This window comes from Peromyscus maniculatus, chromosome 19 (assembly GCF_049852395.1).
Source record: "Peromyscus maniculatus bairdii isolate BWxNUB_F1_BW_parent chromosome 19, HU_Pman_BW_mat_3.1, whole genome shotgun sequence".
Taxonomy (NCBI): domain Eukaryota; kingdom Metazoa; phylum Chordata; class Mammalia; order Rodentia; family Cricetidae; genus Peromyscus; species Peromyscus maniculatus.
The window spans coordinates 74105179-74128725 of NC_134870.1; the positions used below are offsets into that span (position 1 = coordinate 74105179).

General features: G+C 50.6%; 1 protein-coding gene across 4 annotated transcripts in view; it reads left to right on the top strand.

The window, feature by feature from the left end:
* The window catches only part of Mbp (myelin basic protein), a 112268-nt gene that overhangs the window by 76853 nt on the left and 11868 nt on the right, over positions 1 to 23547 (top strand). For 2 of the 4 annotated variants that reach the window (XM_042264067.2, XM_076555627.1), the window contains exons 4-6: positions 2023 to 2453; positions 9767 to 9835; positions 23297 to 23401. In XM_042264067.2, coding sequence (XP_042120001.1) covers positions 2023 to 2453; positions 9767 to 9835; positions 23297 to 23401 — 605 coding nt within the window. The remainder of the gene's footprint in view (positions 1 to 2022; positions 2454 to 9766; positions 9836 to 23296; positions 23402 to 23547) is intronic. The other 2 variants (XM_015992703.3, XM_006973886.4) reach the window with 1 other exon arrangement.

The window sequence follows — 23547 nt, forward strand, 5'->3', positions numbered from 1 at the left end:
TTCTTAGGAAGTGCAAGTCTTCCACGATTCATTAAAAATCCAGTGTGTTCCAGATTGCCTTCTGCAGCGGTTGGTTTTCTTGTTTCCATGACAAAGTACCTGAGCAAGGCAGCTTAAGGAAGAGAGGGTTTATTCCGACCCCACACCCCATCATAGTAGGCAGTAAGAGTGTGAGTCGGTGGGAAGCAGAGAAAGACAAATTCAGCTGCTGGGCTTGCTTTCTCCCATGTGCTCATTCCAGGCCCCTCACTGGTGGAATGACGTCACCCATATCCAGAGTGAGTCTTCCCATTGCAATTAACCTAATCTAGAAGCTCTCATCTACACATGCTCAGAGGCTCTTCTCCTGGGTGATTCTAGTTGTCTCCTAGGTTAATCTAATTGTCTCCTAGGTGATTCTAATTGTCTCCTGGGTGATTCTAATTGTCTCCTAGGTGATTCTAATTGTCTCCTGGGTGATTCTAATTGTCTCCTAGGTGATTCTAGTTGTCTCCTGGTGATTCTGTCAAGTTTGATAATGATTATTAGCCGTCACATCTCAATGCAAACAAAGACCCTCACAGGGACTGTTCAGTGTGAAGCCTTATTGATCTTTTTCTAACTAGTATGTTTACTACTATCCAGATTACAGAAGTTGTGTATCATGGGTTGGTCCTTCAGCAGGCCTGAAGTCATCTGTCTCTGGATGTTCTGCTGGCCAGCTGGGCCCTGTGGGGTGGACTGAGAGATGGCACCTCAGGAGTGCTCATACGCAGCATCCCCTCTTTCAGAATGGTAGTTGGTGCTCCAAAGCTGACTGTGTGCACACACGGTGTGGCTGGGGTGAACACCCTCCTTTCTGGGAATCTGGAATCTCCATCCTCAGCAGACAGGGAGTCTCAGGGACAACCCCCCCAATACCACCAAAGCAAATGGCATTGCACATGGGTGACTGTGAGTTTGCTGTAGGATGGGATGTGACCCCCTGGGGTTACACCAACTTCTTGATGGGCTGGGTTCCATCCTCTCTGTGATGTACCAGGGCTGCCAATGGAACTGTCCAGGTCCTGCGGGTGGTTCTGATGAGCCATGGAAACTTGGTGCTCATGATACCCTGACACACCTACCAGAAAACACCTTCAGGGAAACAGTGCCCCCGCCCACAACTGTGGTGTTTCATCCCTCTTGGCCTCTCCCTTCTCTCTACCTCCCTGGAGTAGAAACCTGGCAAGTCCTTGGCACTGCCTGTCCCCTCAGCCTGGCCTAGGCACCATCACTGTTGTGAGGGTCTCTACATTCTGAACTCTGGATAAGGTGGATGGATGATGGACAGACGGGAGTGAGGTTCAATAAAGGATGGGTGGTGAGTAGATGGATGGGTGTTACTCCAGGACAGTGTGACTAAGCCAAATTCATACAAGCAGGCATTAGACTTGGGAAAGGAAGTTAGGCATCAGTCATTTAAACCTAACACTGTAACTTGGGAGAAAAATGGACTTATTTCCCTGAGGAAGCAGTTCCCGGGGCCAGAGGCCTCCTGTGGAATCTGGGAGAGAGGAGTGCTCCAGTGCCCTGCCGTCCCCAGAGCTGTGGAAAGATGTGAGGAGTTCTGTTCTCCACTGAGGACACGGGAGGCACCTTTTGTCAAACAATGACTTCAACATTTGGGGTCACACACTGGCGGCCTCTTCGACAGTAGACACAAGATACCTACATCATGGAGCTCTCTCTGGTGCAGTGAGTAACTCCTCAGGAGATGTTTTGGCATGATTGTTATGGGTACTCAGGCCATTCCCCCCCACACACAAGGGGGGTTTCTTTTGGTGAGGTCATGGAGATGGCCCCTGAGCCTCCTATACCAAGAAAGCTTAATCCAGGTTAGCTCCGTGCCGCTGAGGCAATGTGAGGTGCTGTGGAGCCCCTTGGGTCCTGCACTTATCTGGGTTTTATAGGAGACAGCTAGCTCAAGACCCCGGGAAGAAAGCAGCTTTGTCCTTTGTAGGCCTCGCACAGGCCCACATTCATATCTCGTTGTTGTTACAGGGGAGGCAGATGCGATCCAGAACAATGGGATCTCGGCCGAGGACACGGCGGTGACAGACTCCGAGCACACAGCAGACCCGAAGAATAACTGGCAGGGTGCCCACCCAGCTGACCCAGGGAGCCGCCCCCACTTGGTCCGCCTCTTTTCCCGAGATGCCCCAGGAAGGGAGGACAACACCTTCAAAGACAGGCCCTCAGAGTCCGACGAGCTCCAGACCATCCAAGAAGACCCCACAGCAGCTTCCGAAGGCCTGGATGTGATGGCATCACAGAAGAGACCCTCACAGCGATCCAAGTACCTGGCCACAGCAAGTACCATGGACCATGCCAGGCATGGCTTCCTCCCAAGGCACAGAGACACGGGCATCCTTGATTCCATCGGGCGCTTCTTTAGCGGTGACAGGGGTGCGCCCAAGCGGGGCTCTGGCAAGGTGAGCTCCGAGGACTAGAGGAGCTGTGGGGTTATCCGCAGGAAGGAAGGAGAGGTGGGCAAGTGAACTGGGCACGTGTCCCTGTGTCTGAGATCCTGGCCCTGGTCGGACAATGCTGAGGGCCCAGGGGAGTGGGCTTGGTCACCGCTTAGCCTGTTTCTACATGTTTTGCTCCTGTTGTCCTCCTCACAAGGGACAGTATTGGGGTGTCGCTCAGGGATGCAAGGGCCTTCTGCATCCTGGATTTGGGGGCACCCTGGATGTGGCATTGAGAGTCCTGGTCCTTAGGTGTATGTATATGCCCTCTGCCTGGGGCTTCGGCTGATTCTGCCTCTGCACAGTGCTTCTGTTTTCAGTCCTGATTTGTGCTTGCTCTCTGCTGGGTTCCCAAGGCTGCTGATGTCTTGCCGCTGTGAAACAATGGTCCGATTGAGGTGAAGGAGGTCTGCAGAGCAAACCCCTCCACCTCCGGGCAACTTTCCCCTTTGTCTTAAGTAGTTTTATTGGGGGAGGGGGGAGGGATTAATGAATGTTCATGAGTCAAAGCTTTATTATTTTGTGATTCCATTAATTTAAATATAAATTGTGTTTCATGACTTTTAAGAAAACAATGTTCTGTGAATAAAAAAAAAGAAAGAAAGAAAATGTATCAGAAGTTAAAACGATGCAGGTAGTCCAGTTTCCAAGAGCAACATCTGGGGTGGGTGATGCATTAGCCTGTGGGGTTCAGGTTTGTCTAGCATTCGTGGCAGGTGGTTGTCACCCTACAGATGTTTGGCATTTGCGTGACTCTGTTGGATGGCTGGGCAAGTTTGGAGAGGGGTGGGGTGGGAACACTCAAAACAAGCCCTGGTGTTTGAGCGCCCTTGCAGCCTGTGAGTTGTGTTTGTTCTCAAAGCCTTGCAGAACTCAAGCGGCTTTGGACCGAAGCGTGGGGCAGAGGCCTCTTCACGGCTCTAGGGCCAAGGGCGATGCAGATTTTCTGACATGCCGTGGTCTCCAGCCACACTTTTGAAAGTGAGCGTGACCGTGAACTGTTGAAGGTGAGCTCAGTAGCAGGTCTCCTGCTCTGCGGCCACCAGAGCCCCTTGGTGTCTCAGTTTGGTCCCCGTGAGGATGTCACCACCACTTGCTTGTCATTAACACTCATGTGTCTTGACTGCTAACAGAATCCAGGTGCACCCGGCTCCTTCAGGGCCTGTCCAAGGCACTGTTCTTACTCATGGGCAGGGCTCTCAGCCTGATTCTCAATCCTGGGGCTTGTTTCTAGTGCTAACTTACATTACGGTGGCTTTTCAAGTGCTCCTCTCAAGGCACATGAGTCCTGGACTCCCCTGACTGTCCCATGAGGCCTGTGTAACCAAGTCCCCACCTGCACCCAGCCTCGCCAGCCTAGACCCCTTAACACAGTCTGTGCAGCTGAAGGAACAAGAACGTGTACTTAAGCTATGCAGCAAAGGCCAAACAGCTGGAGGGCATGGGTTCTGGAACCAGCTGTGGTCAGGGTTCGAGTTGAAACCCCATAGCATGTCTGTGAATAGTGCCGTGTCTCGCCCGGAGTGTACAGATGTGCCTCTCCATGCGCTGCTTTCAAATCACATGCTCTTCAAAGTTCTCAAAGAAGACATTCAAAGCTCAGAAGCAGTCCCAATATTTGCAAATCGTGTCTCTTAGATCATTAAGGACCCTGGGGGAGAGGAAGCATTTTCACAGGATTAATACATATATATAATTTTTAAATATTTGGGCTTTTTTAACTTGAGATGTCAGTTCTTTGCACCATTGCTGTGCATTTTGAATATGAAGGATTTTTAAAATGAACAACCTTCATTAAAAAAAAAAGTCCCTTGGGTGTTTGCATATGTGATCCTTATTTCCTTATTATTTATTAGGTTTTTATTTAAACTCACATACAAAACTAGGGTTATGGCATTTCCATACAGAGTTTGTTTGTGTTGGTCTTCCCCTCTTCCCTCCTGTAGCTTGTCCCAAGCGTAGCCAGAGGCACCTTCCTCTGCTGAAAGGTCGCTGCCCAGGCACACACAGCAGAGGTCTGGTCATGGTGTCCAAGCCTGTTTGATTGTGATTCTTGGTTCTTTGATGTCAGAGATGGAAATTTAGCTCACTCTGTGCCTGGCTATAAATCACAGTCACCCTAGAAGCCAGGGGCAGCTCCTGGACTGTTTGTTTCTATTTGTATTTTGAAGTTTATAGATGGGGGCTTGTTTTCCTGTGCTACCAAGGGCCCTAAGAAAGTTGCAAAGAAGAGTCCTAAGGCTAGCTGGCTGTCACTTGTGACAGAAGCCGGCATCCTCGTCGTCATTCTAAGACAGACATCTAACACACATGCAGGATGCTCGGGTGGGACCAGAGGTACCACCGCCTGCCACTTGGAGATGCAGCTGTGGCCTGCCTGTATGGAGCCAGGTCTCCAGAAAGAGTCTGGAAGACTCCGGACACCCTCCCTTCCCCTGCACAAGGGCATCTGGTCCTGGTGCCTCCCGCATCCTCCCTCCCCAGGCACGTGGTGCCTCCGTGCCATGCAGAGCCACCACCCCCGGCTCACAGAATGCGGGGACAACACCCAGCCTTTGTGTGTTTGCCGGGCTGACATTCAAAGCAAGCCCGTGAAGAATGCCCTGAGAAGGCATATTCTTCTGCCATCCACGGTGAAAGGTCCATTTACAGAGAGCGTTCTCTTCTGTCCCGGGGAGGAGGGGAGGCCGTGCTGCGGCCTCGAAGGAACAGGTTTCCCAGCCTTAGGATGCTCAGGCCTCGTGAGGGTATGAGGAGGTAGGTGGCTTTGAGGAAAAGAGCAAAGACACCTCAGGGCTCTGGCCCCCTTACCCCTCACCTACTGCCAAGCCCAGCAGCCCCCAGACCCGCCCACGCGCCCGCCCACGCGCCCGCCATCTTCTCAGAACACAATCATAGAAGGATTCCTTCCCTTTCCAAGCAAGCATCTCACAGAGGACCTAAGCTGATCATGTACTGTCACACCCAGATAGCATACACACACACACACACACACACACACACACACACACACACACACACACACGAGCCACAAGAAGGTAGCAGCTCCTCTTCCATTCTTCCAGAAGGGGAGGGACGGTCTAAGCTAACGCCACCTTACTGGTGGCTTTGCCTATATTTTCTGTTATCTATTTATTGAACATGAAATCTCCATTTTTAACCCGCCTGGACAGGCAGTTCATCATTTAGTATTCAGATGGCTGCTCTGCCTCTGATTTTGACAGGACGGGATTAAGACTGTTCCCACCACTAAGTACTACTGGGTGTAATCGATCTTGTAAACTGGCCAGAAGGTCCATCTCCTGATACTTTCTATGGCATTCTGATTTGTATTAAACATAGCTCCATTCTCCAGTTACTTTACTCTTCACTGTTAACATTGGCATCCGAAGGTTGCCGATACACTTGCCATCCTGTGGAAAGGTGACATGAAAGGTCACAGGAAGGACAGAGTGGAAGTGCCCATGTGATACTCCCAGGGTTCCAGCAGAGCCATTGTCAGAGAGAGAGAGAGAGAGAGAGTGTGTGTGTGTGTGTGTGTGTGTGTGTGTGTGTGTGTGTGTGTGTGTGTGTCATTGCCATCTGCTAATAAGCGCTAAGCGCTAGGGGTCCAGACAGAAGCAAAGAGAACTTTCCCGTAAGCCACTAGGGATGGACAGACCACTCACTGCCGCCCACCCACTTGGCGATAGTTCCACAGAGACTCCTTTGAAAGTCTGCCTGTAATAGACACTCCAGCATCTGTGTCCAAGTGCGCACTTTTGAGATTTCTTGTATGAATTGCTTTATGGAGATTCCTCACCTTGGCCAGTTATTGGTCCCTGGTGGCGAACTCTGCCTTTCTGCTGCCTTGGCCGTCACAAGCATCCACTGCTACTTAAGTGAGTGGCAGTCATACTGGAATTTGATGGGCATTGCACCCTCTGTAGAAGTGGGATGTTTGTACCTTGTGTTTGTATTTAATGGTGATACCTTTAGGCGGTTGTATTCCGATTTGATTTTGTTGTAAATGATTCCGCGTAATGTGTATCTCTGCCTTTGTATGTACTCATTAAACATCTGAACAGACCAAAGATGGTGTACTAATTGCATGTGGACTCTTTAGCTTGTATTTTTATCTTATGAATGGTACTGTGTGTCTGGCATTCCCATGGCCTTGAGAAACACCCACAGGTAAGTCTGGGCACTCAAGCTGGTGCCCCCCCCCGACCATGGCACTGTCCCCGGCACTCCGTCTCTACCACAGACACCGCGTGGTCTCTCACCATGGCAGTGTGGTGTCTAACTCTCCCCCCCCATAACCACTGTTCCTGCCTGCAACGCTTAACGGAGTATTCTGTGGGTGTTAAGGGGTGCGTGAGGGGACAGACGAAGGAAAGCCAGCAGTTACTGAGCATCTCCTCCATCGCTGTGATCAAATTCCCGGACAGGAGCAACTGGGGGAAGGAAGGGCTTGTTCCAGCTCAAGGTTCAGCACACCACGGCAGCAGAAGCTTGAGGTGGTTGGTGACATGGCATCCACAGACAGGGAACAGGGAGGTGACCGCTGCTGGGCTGGAGTTCTCCTTTTTATTCCGTTCACAGTGCCGGCCCAGTGAGTAGTATGCTAGAGTAGGTCTTCTTATCAAGTTAATCCCTCATAAGCCCAGAGGCATGTCTCCTTGGTGAGTCTAGCTCCTGTCAGGTTGACAGTCAGCGTTAACCGTCACACTGAGTGAACACACCAGGACTGCCCTCCTGGGCTCCCCAGGGAGGATGTGTTCAAAGGGACAGGGCTCCCGCAGGTAGACAGGCTCCTCTTGAATGAAGATGATGCTGAATAAACCTGATGCTGATAAACGAGAGATAAAAGCAAAGACTCCGAGTACATTAGAATGTGATCTGTGTGATATATCCTCCCCAGAGACACTGATCCTGACTCACCTCCTTCTAAACCCGTGTCCACTTTAAAGGATTTATTTCCCAATCACTGGTATTCCTTTCGGTTAAAGAAAAGGATTAGCTAGATGGTGACAAGCAGTTCTGACTGGTTGATGGAGAGTGTAACTTGACGTCTGAAGGACTAGATCATTGTGGGGAAAAATAATCCCTCTTTGAGCTCATGGTGAACGTCACTGAGACGCCAAGAGACCGGCTTAGTATCTAAGAGTTCTTGGACATTCCCCTCAAACCATGGCTTTAGTATTTCACCTTGAAGTTGTTTTGTGGTGGTGTTTCTCTGTTGTGTCTATTGCCTCAGTCTCAAATGGGCTAAAACCATTCTAGTTTGTTTGTTTATGAATAGAAAAAGCAAAGAGCAGGAGTTCAGAGGAAATGAAGTGTCCTGGGGGAGCCCCCTACATGTGAGCTTAATGCTTGTGATTCTTCCTAAGGGGTGTCCTTCACACACACACACACACACACACACACACACACACACACACACACACACACACCCATCACCCCTTCCGACCTGCAGGTACAGCTTAGGCTCAGAAGCACTTGCTTCCCAGATAGTCAAAGACATTTTGCTGCTTGTCAGACTGTACCCACCCTGACTCGAAGCTCAAACCCATGTGAACCCTCACAACAAGGAAAAGACTTGTCATCCTTTGGCTAATCCTGTTTGGAAGTAGTGATGTCGGGGGACAGATTACACTTCTGTAAGCATCACTAGTTCATACTTTCTCAGAGCCACAATCTTGCTCTGAGGGAGCCATCTACCCACCCTGTGCGTGGATGTCAGACCTGCAAGGGTCGGGGGAGCTCACAGTGACTTTCATGGAGAAAGTTGTCTCGTTCCACAGAGGAGACAGTAACAGAGGCCTCTCCTTCACATTTTGCCCACATGTGTAGCCTGGGTTTGCTCAGTCACCCTCCCTTGCTCAGTTGAGGGACCACTCTTTGGGGAAGGCCAGGTCTTATCACACAGAAGCCTACACGGGCTTCCCCGAGGAGGTTTACTCCAACATGACTACTGGAGCGTCTCACTCTTTTCAGCTCCCGATGTAGGGGATTTAAGTCACCAGGGGTTCTTGCTAGTATAAAAGTAGCCTCTCTTGTATGGGTGAGGGCTCTTGTTCATGGCTATGCCACTGAGCACAGGTCACCACAGACTCCCTCTTCGAACCCTGGTGTGTTGACTTTCAGTGGTACTTCCGGAGGGACCAGCAGGCCACATCACAGTCACCTTCTTGCACACCTTCCTGCCCACCATTAACAAGACCATTCATCTGCAGCAGAGCATGGGTCTGGGACCTACTGGATTGATGTTCCCTCTGGACTGAGCACTATAATCCTCCCCTACTCTTCCCTCCTTCCTCTTCCCCTCCTCTCTCCCTCCACGTCTCCCATTTCCCACCATCCCTCTTTCACCCCTCCCTCCTGATTATTTTACTGTGAACAGTCAAAAAGACGGAGATGCCCCTGGCAGGCCGTTTACTCAGGTGCTCTGATTCTGTTCTTTGGAACTCACTTGAACTTCCTTGATGTCAACATACCCTCTCATAGTTAATACTCTAAATTAGAATACTCCAAATCAGGAATAAGCTCCACATCACAAAATTCACAGGAGGATAGTGGAGAGTAACATGACTCGTGCCAGGGAAAAGGTGCTTCTGAATACTGAGTCTCTGAGCTTTACCAATAAAGAACGTGGACAGAAAATGTCACTCCACGTGGCCTCAAGAGTGACCCTGGGCACTACAGGTCCTGAAGTCGTCTGGACCTCTGTAGAGGCCTTGAAAAGGTGAGAGAGTGCCATCCACGGCTGGTTCCTACTTGGAAGTCCAGCACCAGTGCCGCCATATTTGCCAGAAGAGACTAAAGACCTGCAGATAAAATTCAATGTAACATGAGGCCATTCCATTGCAATTCCATAGTAGGTTTCCAAGAACTTTCACAACACCAGACAAGAAAACATTTCTTGGGCTGGAGAGATGGCTCAGAGGTTAAGAGCACTGGCTGCTCTTCCAGACGTCCTGAGTTCAATTCCCAGCAACCACAGGACAGCTCACAGCCATCTGTAATGAGATCTAGTGCCCTCTTCTGGCGTGCAGGGACACATGCAGGCAGAACACTATATACATAAGTAAATAAATAGTTATTTTTTTAAAGGAAGGAAGGAAGGAAGGAAGGAAGGAAGGAAGGAAGGAAGGAAGGAAGGAAGGAAGGAAGGAAGGAAGGATTTCTTGCCCTGCTGGAGGTCGGCTACACTGGTCCCAGAGATTTTCGGAGGACTGTGGGGCTCTGCGGGCAGTGCCACACTGGACTCACCCGGCCCACTCTGTCCTCGGCAGGTACCCTGGCTAAAGCAGAGCCGGAGCCCTCTGGCCCACAGCCGTCCTGGGCTGTGCAACTTGTACAAGGTAAGCTTCGGTCACTGTCCCTCCAGCCAGGGGTCACCGGTGTGTGAAAATGCGCTCAGTTCTATGGGCAAGTCTTTGAGAGAACCACATGGGTTAGGACAGGCAGCCCCTTCAGGGGCTCACTGTGTCCCAGGGATCCAAGAGGTCTTCAGGGCATCTGTGAGGCCCTGAAGGGACACATCAAGGAAGAAACTTCAAAACAAAACAAAAAGCCATGTAGGAGGTAGAGAGTCTGTCTTTGAGTCTGTAGTGTGAAAATCTCAAAGGACCGACCAGGACATGGTACAGCTGTCAGGTCACCGAATGGAGAAGGCCATGAGAACAAGCTGTGGACCTGTGGTGTGGCCTTCTGTAGTGCCACACAGGTTGAAGAGCCACCGAGAGGACTGGCCTAGAAGGGCCAGCCTGGACCAGGTCATTGCCTGCCTGTATTCCCTAACTACTTCGAAAGCAAGCTCCTATCCGATAGCAAGCATCCCCCAAATATCAGCTGAGTTAAACCCAAATGGCAAGTGTCCTTTTGAAGTCCGGTCCCCTGGTATCTGTCCCTCTGCGTATATCACAGATAGCGTGGCTGAGATGTGCCCTTACTTCCCAGTGTAGAAACTGCCACAGTGGCACACTGTGGATAAAGCTGAGGAAGGCAGGGACAGGGCTGCTGCTCATGCACGCTGAGTGTCACCACACAAATTGTGTGTCTGTCGGTGACCGTGTCACACAGAAGTCCACTCCCTCTGCACCTTGACCCTGTCAAGAGAGCAGGTGAAAAGTTGAAAACCGCTGCTCAGAGACCTAGCAACTAGAACATTCTCTCTATGCTCCATCGAGTACCTATGGAGGGAGGATGCCTGGGAATCTGTGAGCACACAATTCCGCCACGTATTAAACATAAGCCGGAGTGGTGGCTGACCATGATCGAGGCAGGCAGCAGGCAGGGTGTCCATTACCCAAGGGCTTTGGACTGTGTAGAAGCTTGCACAGGAATCTGCTTGAGGTGGGCACCCTGGGGAGCAAGCAGCGGGTGCTTGGGATGGGCACTGTCCCATGCCCTGCACAGAGACGTGAAGACTGAGGAACATCCCAATGGCCTCTAGGATGGCCAGGCAGGGGCCAGGGCTGAGAGGGCAGCAGAGAAAAGCAAGGTTACACCAGCCCATGGCCTTGGATGCAATTCCAGCACTGGGATCCCTGGGGACATTGTGATGTCTCTGGGGAGTGACAGGAAGGAGTCTCATGCACAGTGTCTGGCATGGCAGAGTCCTGCTCAGTTTTAGCTGAGCCTAGCTTCGAGAGCCCTTTCAACTCTTAAAAATGTACCACTCCCCTGAGTAGTTTGTGAGGGCCCAGCGTCCCTCCAGAGTTCATCCTTCTGGGACCTGCTGGGGCCTGCATCCACTTGGTTTTCCTAAAGTGGCAAAGGTCTGGGGTGACAGCACCTGCCCGGCAAGTGTCCAGCCCCACTGCATCAGGACTTAGCATGCAGCTAGTGTGACAGGTGTGAATCCTGTGACAATGCCAGGTGCTTCACCGAAAGGCAACAGAGGCACGTGGGGCACAGGGCTAGCTGACTGAACCAAGCCATAGGACACTTGGGTCATCTTGAACAACCTGACACCATCTACCCTGTCCTCCCCTAGACTTGAGACACTCTGCTCCAGAAAGCAGACCCTGAGTGGAGTGGAGATTCTGGCCGGAGCCCCAGGGTTTCCCACAGTGGACCACAGCCAGGAACTCTCAAGAGAGTATTTGCTTTTTCTCCTTTAAACGTTACTCAGCAGAGAGAAGCCAAGCCCTCCTAGTCTCTACACCTTCATCCCAACTGCATATACTTTCAATTTTCTGTGCATGTATTTTAAAGGTTGGCCAAACCTCAGGCCAGCTGTAAATGGCATCCTTGCCTGATCACAGAGTCCAGTCTCTTGTGGACATGGATTTAGGATACTAAAACATGCTACCAGTTCCCAGTGTGAAGGTCTTTGCATATATTATCTGTGAGTTCCCATTTTCATTCAAACAGGGTTTGAACTGACTGGCTTGAACACACATTGGGACCGAAGTAAAATAGACAGGGGTTAGTTATTAGGTGCTGTCTACTGTGAGGAAAACCAGGTGTAAGCCAAATCTAAAGGCAAGAGACTAATGTCTTCTACCAGGCAGCAGAGAACTCTTCCAGGGCCCGTGTGCTGAAGTTACCCTGGCCTTCCTGGTCCACCAGGGAAGGCACAGTCATGGTTCTGGGTCTGTCCCCACGTCAGGTAAGCACAGAGGCGAGTGTCTGTCCTGACAGTCTGGGAGTTTCCTTCTCAGAGTTGCAAGCCCACGGGACTTCCTTCCTGATGATTGTCCCGGGTCTTCTCTCTCGGTGGCGTGGGTGATGTCTTCCTCCAGCACCGTGGTTGACTTGGTTATGTTAAGAAAGTGGTGATGAGTCGCAGGGTGTGGATGATACAGCATCAGCCGCAGGGGAAGCACAGCCGGGGCGGGCCTCACCAGTGGTCTCAGAAATACTCTTGTCATTCAGGACTCAGTGACTTGAAATGAGCTTGCCAAGGAGAGAAAGGCCCTAGGTGGAAGCCGCGGGTTGGACAGCAACTTAAGGCATTAGGGGCTGCGAACTCTCTCCCCAGCAAGTTCAAAACCCAGAAGGCACCAGTGAGCACTGCTGAGCTGGTAGTCTGTGCTGAGTGGCTGTGAATGCTTTGTAGCCGTGGGACATCCTCCTTACCATGCTAACAAGGCACCTCCCTGTCTCTGTCTTTGGTGAAATGGGTACACGTGCAGGCCACTATATTATGTGTTCCATCTCCTACCTCCATCTCTCTGTCTGCCAACACACCTGCAGACCCTGTAACAAAAACCCCAATGGCCTCCTCAAGCACCAGACTCCGCGCTAGGCATTCTTCAGTCCCAAGAGATCCAGTCATTTCCTTGGGGCTAGCCATGCTTATTCTTTGGAGCTTGTGGGTGGGGGGGGGGGCAAGTGGGAAGGAGCAGAAGGAGACAAACAGAAGAGCATTTGAGGACAAAGAGCAAAAATTCCAGAAGGGGGAAAGGTGTGGAGCTCAGGGTGACGAGCAGCTCCCCGGAAATGCACAGACAGGTCTCGTGTGTCCCGTCTGGGCAGCCTTCTTCTCCTTTCCTGCATTGTGGATTGCTGGGCCCAGGCCTGGCATGGACTGGCACCAGGCAGCAGCATGCTCTGCTGAAGAGGAACATGATGAACAAACCAGGCAGGAGCTAAGGAGACCCCATCCATGAGGACAGCCTCTCACTGCTTGTGGCTTGGCAAGAACCCAGGGAGAGCAGTGAACAGGAAGGACTGTCTCCTCTGTCCACATCACCAGGTGCTCTGTCTCGGCTTCATTTGGAAGCCTTTTTAGCCTCTCCTTGCCAGCCTTGCAGGGTACCATCCACCCATCACCACTGTGCAAGGCCCAAGAGGTCTCCCAAAGGGCCCACACTGCATCAGCCCCACCAGCTCTGGGATTCTGGCATCTTTTGTCACAAAGTGGGAATCAGAAGCCTGAGGCTTAGGTCTCATTCTGCCAGCCTGCAGAGGAGTGTCCCTGGGGTATGGCCTCCTCAGAGATAGGCTTGCTCAGTTGTGAAGCGGTTGTGACCAGAGAGGGAGGCCTGGTATCTATCCAGAGGGGATTTGGTGCTAACCAAACGAGACAGATGTGTGTGCTCAGAGAGGACATGGGCAATCCCACCTCTGTGTACTCCATGCCCATCCTGTCCTAGAAAGACCCGAGATCACCCCGAGCAGCCCGGAAGGCATGCTGAACCGGAAGGCTCCAGAGGCTCCACCCACCCTGTGCTGCTACAGCCTCCAGGCGGTTTGCTCTCGGGTCTCAGTTTCCTCCGCTGTTACCTTGAGGGCGTGAGTTAAGTGGAACCTGCTATAGGTGTTGCTTTGAAGATCCACGGCCCACTGGTCTCCTGTCTTCAGGAGAGGTTCGGATCAGGTGAGATGGCTCTGGAGCCACCCCAGAGGCAGGACCTCAGCAGGTGCCAGGCTCCTTAGATCTTCCTCCACCCCAGGAAGTGCAGCCTGAAGATGCAGGTGCTGCCCACACAGAGGGGCTCCGCTCCCCAAGTGCCACAAGCCCACCCTGCCGTTTAACGGACCTGACTTCCTCCTTGTGGCTCCACACACGGCTCTGAGTAGATGTGGATGGGTTTTTGTGGCTGCACATGGGAGTGGGTCCTCACTGTCTGTCTCTGGAGCAAGTGCTGACCAGGACAGGAGGCCGGCTACCTGCCTGAAAGTCCGGCCTTCTAGCGCAGGGATGTTTGTTCAGCACCCGGAACCTGCTTTGAGCTCAAGGCCTTGCTTGCTGGAAAACCTGCCATTGTTTCCCTCGTCCTTCCAAGGAAACCTCCCCAGACCCCGCCCCTGCGTGCTGCCCACACGTTGTGCAAACGAACCCCAAGTTTCAAGGCCACAAAACCAGGCACATCCTTCAATCCCAGCACTAGAGATGTGAAGGGGGATCACAAGTTCAAGGTCAGCCAGGGCTAAATTGTCCCCCAAGGAAAAGGCCCCATATCATCAGTATTTGGTTTATACTTCTAGTGTGACTTCTGTTTGATATTTTTGTTAAATATTACACTTTGGACACATTGGGATCTTAAAAGCAATGGGTACTTGGAAACAGTGAAGAAACGTGAGTATCGTGGCCCATTCTGCTTCCCACCGTATTTAGAAGGAAGCAGGGGCAAAGCCCCAGGAACTACCGGATGCTGGGGTAGGGGCCACCAAGCCGCTGACCTCCTCAAGGAGGAGAGGTGAAAAGGTCAGGTCTGTGACTTCCTTCCGGGTCGGACAGCCTCGGCTCCCACAGGGTCCGTTGCCCACCTCTGTCGCCCCTCTTCTGGGGAGCCACTGGCCGGGAGAGATCTGGAAGCGGGCATCAGAGCTGGAGCCCTCTGAAGCCTGGAAGTCCCTGGCCTGGTGAGCACCCGGTTAACACCAGAAGTGCCTCGGCTTTCTGTCTTTCTGGTCACCGAGTCTCAAGTTCACATCTCAGGAGGTGAGAAGCCCGGAGGACTCTGAAGCCAACCCCTACACCGCCAAAGTAAAGGGCGAAGTTGCCAGAGGAGGCCAAGGTATCTTTGTCCTCCAAGTTCTGGAGCTTAGGAACCGGACACTGGAATGTGTGGCAAAGCGTCATCCTTCCCCCGGGGACAGTGACTTGAGGGGAAGTGCAGGACAGTGAAGTCAGGGGACATCCTGAAGTTCCCACCTACACAGGAAGTCTGTCCACACCTGTCCAGAAAGTGAGAAAAGCCATGCGGATGCTGCCCGGCTTCCCGTGAAGAAGAATTCTCTTTCATCAGAGTCATAATCGTCAGTGACGTGAAACACTATGTTCTCATGCCCGGCAAAGACCCCAAAACAGAGAAGTCTGCACATCACGCCCAGACCCCAGAATTTCAAATGCATGAATTTTGCTAGAGGAAAAAAAAAAAAAAGAGAAACACTCTCTCCTGAGACACATTAGAAGCGATTTGATCACAAATGGTGTCCTAGCTTCCTCTACGAGTGTGAACATGGCTAGAACTGGAGCCAGCCAGGGGTGAGAGGGACACGCGTGCCGAAATGTCCTGAAACAGCCACAGCATCTGGGCAGTCAGGGTACGAAGAGTCAAAAATGGAGAAAGATGGCCTCCTACTGTAGACGGCTTCTCTCTACAGATCACCATCCTGAGACTTTTGCCAAGAATGTCGGTTGCCGATGACACTCATTTCTTCATGACCCGGACATTTAAATGGATCGCAGACAGGTTGGCTGTTGAGCCCTGCCACTGACTCCCAAGTGGAAAACAAGGGTGACAATCAGACCGTGAAAGAAGCTAGCCATGGCCTTCTTTCTCTGGAGACAGCGTTAAACAGGAGCGTGTGAGCCAACACAAAAGCTTTAGGGCAGCAGAGGCAGCCGAGGCCAGTCCTGACAGAGAAAAGCTCTGTGGGTGTCAGTCATGGGGAGTGTGGATGGGAGAGAACACTTTCTCAAAGCCCTCCCCCCACCCCACCCCACCCCACCCCTCCCCACCCCACCCCACCCCACCCCACCCCGCGCCTCCCCCAGCTGCCACCCAGGCCTCACCGAGCAGCCTCTGAGGCCCTGGCCTCTGAGGTCAATCAAAGACAGTTAAATGCGGATTAATTTCCTCGCTCCCTCTCCCTGGGTCTGGAGAAGGAGAACTCCGTGGACTGTGGTGTCCTGACGCCACCACGTGGCTCAGATGTTTGCAACCTTCTGCGAGGTCCTGTAGCAAAGCCCTTGGCCAGCATGTGTGGGGCCATGGCTTAAAATTAAATGTAAAGGAAAGGAACATGTATCAGAAGATAATCTGGTTGAATTTTGTCTCCCATGGGTGGGACAGAATGTTCCTGACTGCTGGTGTTGAGGCCTAGTTTTCCCTTTGACAGAAACTAACAGGGTCCTGTATTTTAATTACGTGGAAATGAAACCATTTTGATGATAATAACATGGGAAATGCTCCCTGTCATTAACCTTAACTGAGATCGCATTTGCAAATCCAACTTAATTAGGAACTGATTTCCCAGGCCCGGTGGACTCCATCCATCCTCAAAACTCAGCTCTTATCCCCAGATATAAACAATTTCTTTCTGGCCCACAGCTTCAGAACTTGCTATAAATCTGCAAACTTTGAACTAAATAAGTAAAAGCCGTGACTTGAAACTCTGTTCTGCTCCCGCATCTTACCCTTTTGCCGTATGACAACCCGGCAGCCGCCCGTAGCCGCTGCCTGGAGCGTGACCCAATGGTGCTGTCTAGCTCCATGTGACCAGGTGTCCCAAGGTGGTCTCCAGCACTGGACCCGGACTACCCAGGGGCCTCAGCAGGAAGGTCCTTGGACCCCTTGCGTCTCAGTTTCACCCTACAAATGAAGCAGAGCAGGGCAGTAGTGCTGGGTGACGGTTTGGACTCAGGTCAGTGAGGGACAGAGCATCTCCTGTGTGAGTGTGCGTGTTCCTCGGTGCTTACACAAATCTGTTGGAAGATAGAAGGAAGAAAGTGTAACCCCAGGCCCCTGGGGGACGCTGGTCATACTTCCAGGTAAGGGGGCTTGGAGGACACTTCTCAGGCCAGCAATGAAGTCAGAATTACAGTCTTTTTATTTTCCTTGACCATCAAACCCTAGGGACATCCTTGTGAAATGGTTGCACTGATAGGCGGTCACTCCTGACCTGTAATGAACTGCAGACGGTAGGGATGTGTCTCATGATGTTTTCAGGAGCAGCCTCTCTTCAGGGGAACAAGCAGACACTCAGTCTGAGGGCCACTGACCCCCTGACAGAACGTCCAGGCTTAGGGTCCCCAGCTTTCACCTACAGGAAGCTGGAAAAACTTGAAAAATCCCTTTCCTGGCCTCTGCAGAGAGCATGTCTGAGCGCCCCCTGCTGGTGATTGGCACCGTTTCCAGCTGGGGGAAAATTGCTAATTTTTCAAAAATAGTACACACGGGCTAATGGAGAAAGCACGCAGCTCAGAGATCAATGACCTGCTTGGCCGGGGATCCCTTCCACGGTTCCAAGCGAAGCGATTCATCACCGTTTTGCCTTTTGTCGCCTCATAAAGTTGTCAGCTTTGCTTGTTAATACGATGCAAAGCTGAATTGACAGAAAGTGGGGTTCCTGATGTAACGTGAAGCAAAAAAGAGAAAAAACAGACAAGGAGAAGACAGTGTGTAGTAGGATCCCATTTCCACCCTTTTGCAGCACAAAACCTGGGCTGTCCCACAGCAGGGACGTCGCTTATTTATCACCTTCCTGTGAGTATGCGCCGCTGTCCAAACAATGGAATTTTTTTATTTTTAAAAACAAGACTAGTTTTACAGGCCCTCGCTTGTTCCAAATGTTCAACTCCAAACACAGCCATGGGGTTCAGGCCGGCCAGGTAGCAAGACCCCCAACCCCCTCAGGTTCCGTGAGTCCTTGCCGGGCCAGCACTGGCCTTGGTCTCGTGGTCCTTCTTGCTGGTGGTGAACTGACCTTGTTAGGATGCCTGTTAGTAACCTACGATGATGAGGAAGACGTGCTGCTGGAGATGAGCTGGGCATAGAGACTGCAGCCTTGGGGAACAACAATAACCATCCAGTGTGGGCTCCTTCCTCAGCCTTAGTGAGCACAGCCACGCAGTTACCTGCCAGAGAATAACTGCATGTATGGCTCACATGAACTAAGAGACGAAAGCCCTTTCTTCTAAAGATGCCAGCTCGCCAGATTGCAAGTGACCTTGCCCGTCACCAGGGCCCTTGGGCAGACACTCAGAAAATCTGGAATATTCCTACACGGAATATGGAGTGAGTCCCAGGGCGGGGGGTTGGGGAGATCACCTATGGTGAATTGCATTTTGACAAAGAGAGACAACTCAGGAGAAAAATGATGCCCTTTTCAACAGGCGGCCTTGGGATAATTGGACAGCCCCCTGCCAAACACCACCAAAAACAAACGTTAATCAACCCAACCCTCACCTTATACGAAAGTCACCTGAAACTGGATCATAAACCTCTGCTGGCACTAGAAAATTCTACAATTTTAGACAAAATATAGGAGACAATCTTCTTGACCGGGGTAGACAAGAGTTTCCTAGACCTGACGTAAAAAGCTGGTTCATCAAGAAAATAGGTAAATCAGACCCCATCAAAGCTCAGCACTGTTTGCATGAAACACCGTTAGGAATGTGAACAGACAGGCTACAGACTGGGAGAAAATATTCCCATCTTCGTGGAGTCTGAAAGTATGGTAGTGGTCCTGGAGGCTGGAGAGAGATCAGGGCTGAACTAGGACAGATTCTGCCGGGTGGTGATGGATGCACAGTTGCTGCTGAGCTGTGTCCTCAGACATGGTTAAAATGCGACCCTTGTGTCCTGCGTATTTTACAAAACGAGCTCAGATGCAGCCCTGGTCTGACACGTGCAGTCTCGTGCCCCAGCCCAGAATGTTGCTACCATGGCAACTGAGGTGGCCTCTTGGCTTTTGCTGTACTCACCGCAAAGCCAGGCAGGTCTAGAGTTGGGCTATGTCCCAAGGTGTGACTGTCACACCAAAGAATTGCCATCCTCTTCCTAACTGCACTTCAGGCCCAGGCTGCATGTGAGGAGGCTGGGGCCTGGTCCACCCAGCAGCTTACCAAGGACTCCTAGGGTTCTGGCATTGGGTCTGGCGAGTGCCCTCCTGTTCCGGTGACTAGATCTTTCTGCACTCTGTGGTAGGAGGAGGGTTTTGCTATTGCCCTCCTTCACCCTCTCTCTAGCTGCCGAGAGCCACCATGAGAGTTCCACAGTTAGCACCCTGGGGCCCACCACACAGGCTTGACTCTTTTCTTCCCTATGAAGAGTAAAACCTAGATGAAGGCATGAGCAGCCCTGGAAAGCTGGGACAGACAATCCAACATGGCAATACTTGGCAGCTAAAAAGAGCTGCCTGGGTCAGGAGGCAGTGGCATGTGTAGAAGGGGGTCCATTCTACCTAACTAAGCAAGAGCAACCTATGAGGAAAGCCCCAGGGTGGAAGCCGAGGCTCAGGCTGCCTTCCCACGAAGGTTCTGGTGGGGAAACTCACAGAACAGTGCGGTGGTTCCACGAATGCTGTGCAGTCCTGATCCGTGTTAAATGGCCTTATTTTATTTTCTAAACTAACGTATAGCAAAACGGACTTGCTTTGTATAGAGCTCTATATGTTTTAGCAGATTTATAAACGTGTGTAGCTACTACCACAAAGACAGTCAGCCTAAGACAGTGCCCCTGCCTTGTGTACTCAAAACTCCCTTTCTCTAATGTCCTAACTACAGCCACCCCTGCTCTAGTCCCCACATCATAGGACAGGCTTTTCAAGATTGTCACCTAAAAAAGACGATACATGTAAAATCTTTTCTGAATGGCTTCTGTCATTCAGCACGACTTAGAGATGCCTTGGTGTTATAATGTGTTTCAAAACGTTGTTTTACTGCTAACTAGCATTCCACTGAATAAGCGTACCACAGTGTGTAGATTCTCCTGTTGAAGAACATTTGAGCTGCTTATAGTTTGCAGGAAATAAAAAGTTCTATAAGCCCTCATATATAGGCTTTGAGTGAATATAAGTTCTTTAAGATCTAAATTGTTTTCCTTCAAATGATTAGTGATCAATATATTCATTTTAAAATCACTTTCAAAAATATAGCATTTCTGTTTCATCCTTCAAAGCATGCAATATGATTGCAGGGACATCCAATAAATACACAGTTGGTGCTGTAAGAAACCACCAAGTTGTTTTTCCCAGTGACTGTGCTATTTTGTACTCCCATGGCAACGCGTGGGAGTTCCAGTTGCTCCCTGTACTAGCTAACACTTGGTATTGTCTGCATTTTTTTCTTAACTCTCTGAACAGGTGAGTAGCAGCATCTCATGGCTCCTGTTTGCATGTTCTTGGTGGCTGTTGGTAGTGAGCAGTTGTGTTTGTGTGCTAATTTGTTTTCCACACATCTTTGGTGAAACGTTTGTTGAAGTGTTTTGTCTAGTTTTTAATCAATTAACTTTTACTGCTGAGTTTTGAAGGTTTAGTGTTTCTTAAAAAAAACAAACAAACAAAAAACCTTGTGTTTAATTCTTTTTTCTCACATGTGATTTGCAAATGTTTTCTCCAAGTCTGCCATTTGTCTGTTCATGCTCCTAAGAGTATTTCATGTTAACAGTGTTGAGCTTTGATGGGGTCTAATTTACTATTTCTCGGTGAATCCGCTTTTGGTGTCATGTCTGGGAAGCCTCGCTTGATTACTATAGCTATGTAATAAATCTTGCAAATAAAGCCATGTGATTTGGGAAACGTCTACATTTTTACAGCGGATTAGCTCCTTTGATTCCTTTGCATTCCCGTTTAGGTCCAGATCAGTGTGTCGGTATCTAATCAAAATCCTACCACCAATTGCATTAAATAGGTAGATAGATGTGGCATCTCTACTGTCTGGGCCTGCCAGTCCATGGATACAGAGTGCCTCTCCTCTAACTCTTCTTGGGTCGCTTTTCTAGTTTCTAGCCTAAAGATTTTCTACATGGCACTATTGTGCTTTGTTCTGGGATGCCAGAGGCTGACCCCAGGGCCTTACACGTGCTAGGCAAGCATTCTACTGCTGTGACACAGCTCAGGCCAAACGCTACAACTGCTTCGTCAGGTTCTTTTCTGCCACTGGTCTAGTGGCATTTAAATTTGGGGTTTGTGTTTAGCTGTTGGCTGCTATTCTATAGACAGATGACTGCCTGAATATCTTTTGATTCAAAACAATCTGCAGATATAGCAAAGCAGATATATTGACATTGCTACCTCCGATTATCTATGGAACAGTGTAGATCCAAGAGCCCAAGTCAGGGTCCGAGCCAGTGTGTGTGTTAGCCATGTGGATGACCCATGTAGACCGCTTCGTGGTTAGGTCCTACATTAAAAGAGATCTCTGCAGGCCATGCAGTAGTTGCCTATAGCGGATGCTTGCACAGGCCACTCCCTGACTTATCATGGACAGTCCTGACCCCAGATTCCATAGCTCTAAGAGTTCTAAAACAATCTACAAAGCTCTTGAGCTCCTTAAAATATTTAAATTACTTTTCTCCCAAAAGTTCAGTGCCTGTGTATTTGCTTTGGCAGCACTAAAACTGGAATGATACAAAGAAGATTAGCATGGTCCCGCCCCAAAGGCTAGCTGTCTTACCTAGGGTTTCTATTGCTGCCAAGAGATGCAAACCCATGACCACAGCAACTCTTATAAAGAAAACATGTTAGGCAGAGGCTTCTCTAAGCTGGTGATCTACCGCTGTGACATCTCCAAGGACCAGCAGATAAGGGGATAACAGAGGATATGTGTGGTAGTCCGGGAAGGTCAGGCCCCTCACAGCAGTTAAGGAAGAGTGAATGGCGTTCTGAATCCTCAGCAGGCCACTGGACATAGGTGAAGTGAAGAAGAATGGACCTTAAGAGTTTTTCAGAGTGTGAGCTGACTGTCTGGGTGGGAAGGATGGGTGGGGGTGTGTGGAGAGGAAGACAGAGCAGCCATTTAGAAGGTGCCAGGTGGTGGTGGGCTGGGAAGGCAGTTTGACCTTGAAGAGTTAGCAGATTAGGTATGTGGTCCCTGGGAAGCAGTGAGCTTTGATCTGTGCAATAGAGGGAGGGGACAAGAACTGTGTCCAAGGTCCGACGATGTCGGGGGTGGGGTGGGTGAACAGGATCAAAGTGACAGGGAGGGACCAAACCTTGATGTGTGGAAACCCACAGCTAGGATCACATAACTACTAACAAGCGCTCTGTCTGATGCTATCTATAATGAAGGGTGTGGAGTAGACATTTGTCCAGGCCCTCAGGGTGTCCAACACAGAAGGTGAAACTGTGTGAGCTGTTTAGTTCATCACAATCAGGATCATGACATAACAGACTCAGAGAAATGCTGAGTAATTGGCCAACAGCATCCTGTGAAACTCTAGTCATCACCCACGGAGCCACACCCATCACCCACACCCTCAAAAGCTCCAAAGAAGTGGTTCCTGGCTCTCTAGTGGCAAACTCCTCAAGGGGGCTCCCCCAACCCACAAACAGAGAGAGGGGATGCTGCTAGTGACCTGACTGCCATCTCCGATGCTTAGCTGGGACCTCTGCAGACAGGCTGCACACATCACTCCTGCTCTCCCACTTGCTGATGGCTGGATGAGGTTCCTCCAGGCACAGTCGTGGTTCTGAGCATGAGCTGCGAGCAGCAGAGGCAGGCAGACACGAGGAAACATGTGCAGGCTCCTGCCGAACTCCCTGAGAACTGTAGTGCTGTGAAGTCTCTTCATGGACTTCTTCCCAAGGATGCCTGCTTGAATGCAGGCTCTTCCTGTGGTACTGTGCATGTCCACTGGCTTGAGCCCAGATTCTGAGTGGCAGCCAGGAGGACAGCGTCCAGCAAAAGCCGTCATCTCAGCCTCCCCTCCCAGCTCATGCTCACTTGGGATACATCACTACCTCTGTGCTTGCTAGGGTATCTTACTGGCTGTATCCACTGACCTAGAACCTTTGGGTTCCGTGGACGATGAATGCTCAGACCAGATGCACACTCACACCAAGTATTACTCTTTACTTCCATCTTACTTAAGATGGGAAAGTGATGTTCACACATCAGCAGACTCAGAATTCCGGGGACTCGAGGCAGAGGTTAGCTTATGATGCTGTCACTCCAAAGCTAATGAACAGATGACCTCTGCCAGTGATGGCTTCAGAAATAGAGAGCATCCACCTGGCAAGCCGTGGTTATGCTACCAAGCATGCTCCAGCAAATCCCATGCCTAACCCGGGTGTCTGGTGACATGCTAGCAGCTTCTGGAGCACCAGGATGCATGCAGTGGAGACCCACTTTCCTCAGGAGGACAGACATGGCCCAGCTAAGCTCTTTTCATCCTAAGCTGTACGCTTCTCTCTTTCAGGACTCACACACATCAAGAACTACCCACTATGGCTCCCTGCCCCAGAAGTCACAGCATGGCCGGACCCAAGATGAAAACCCAGTAGTCCACTTCTTCAAGAACATTGTAAGTGACCATGCATAAAGGGGACCAAGATATCATCAAAGGAAGGGTTGCTGGATCCAAGAGAGTCTTTAGCTCACCTGTGGCTTCCTGGGATCCTTCTCCGGGTGTAGCTGGCCTGAGGGACACCATCCTCAGTAGAAACTTGG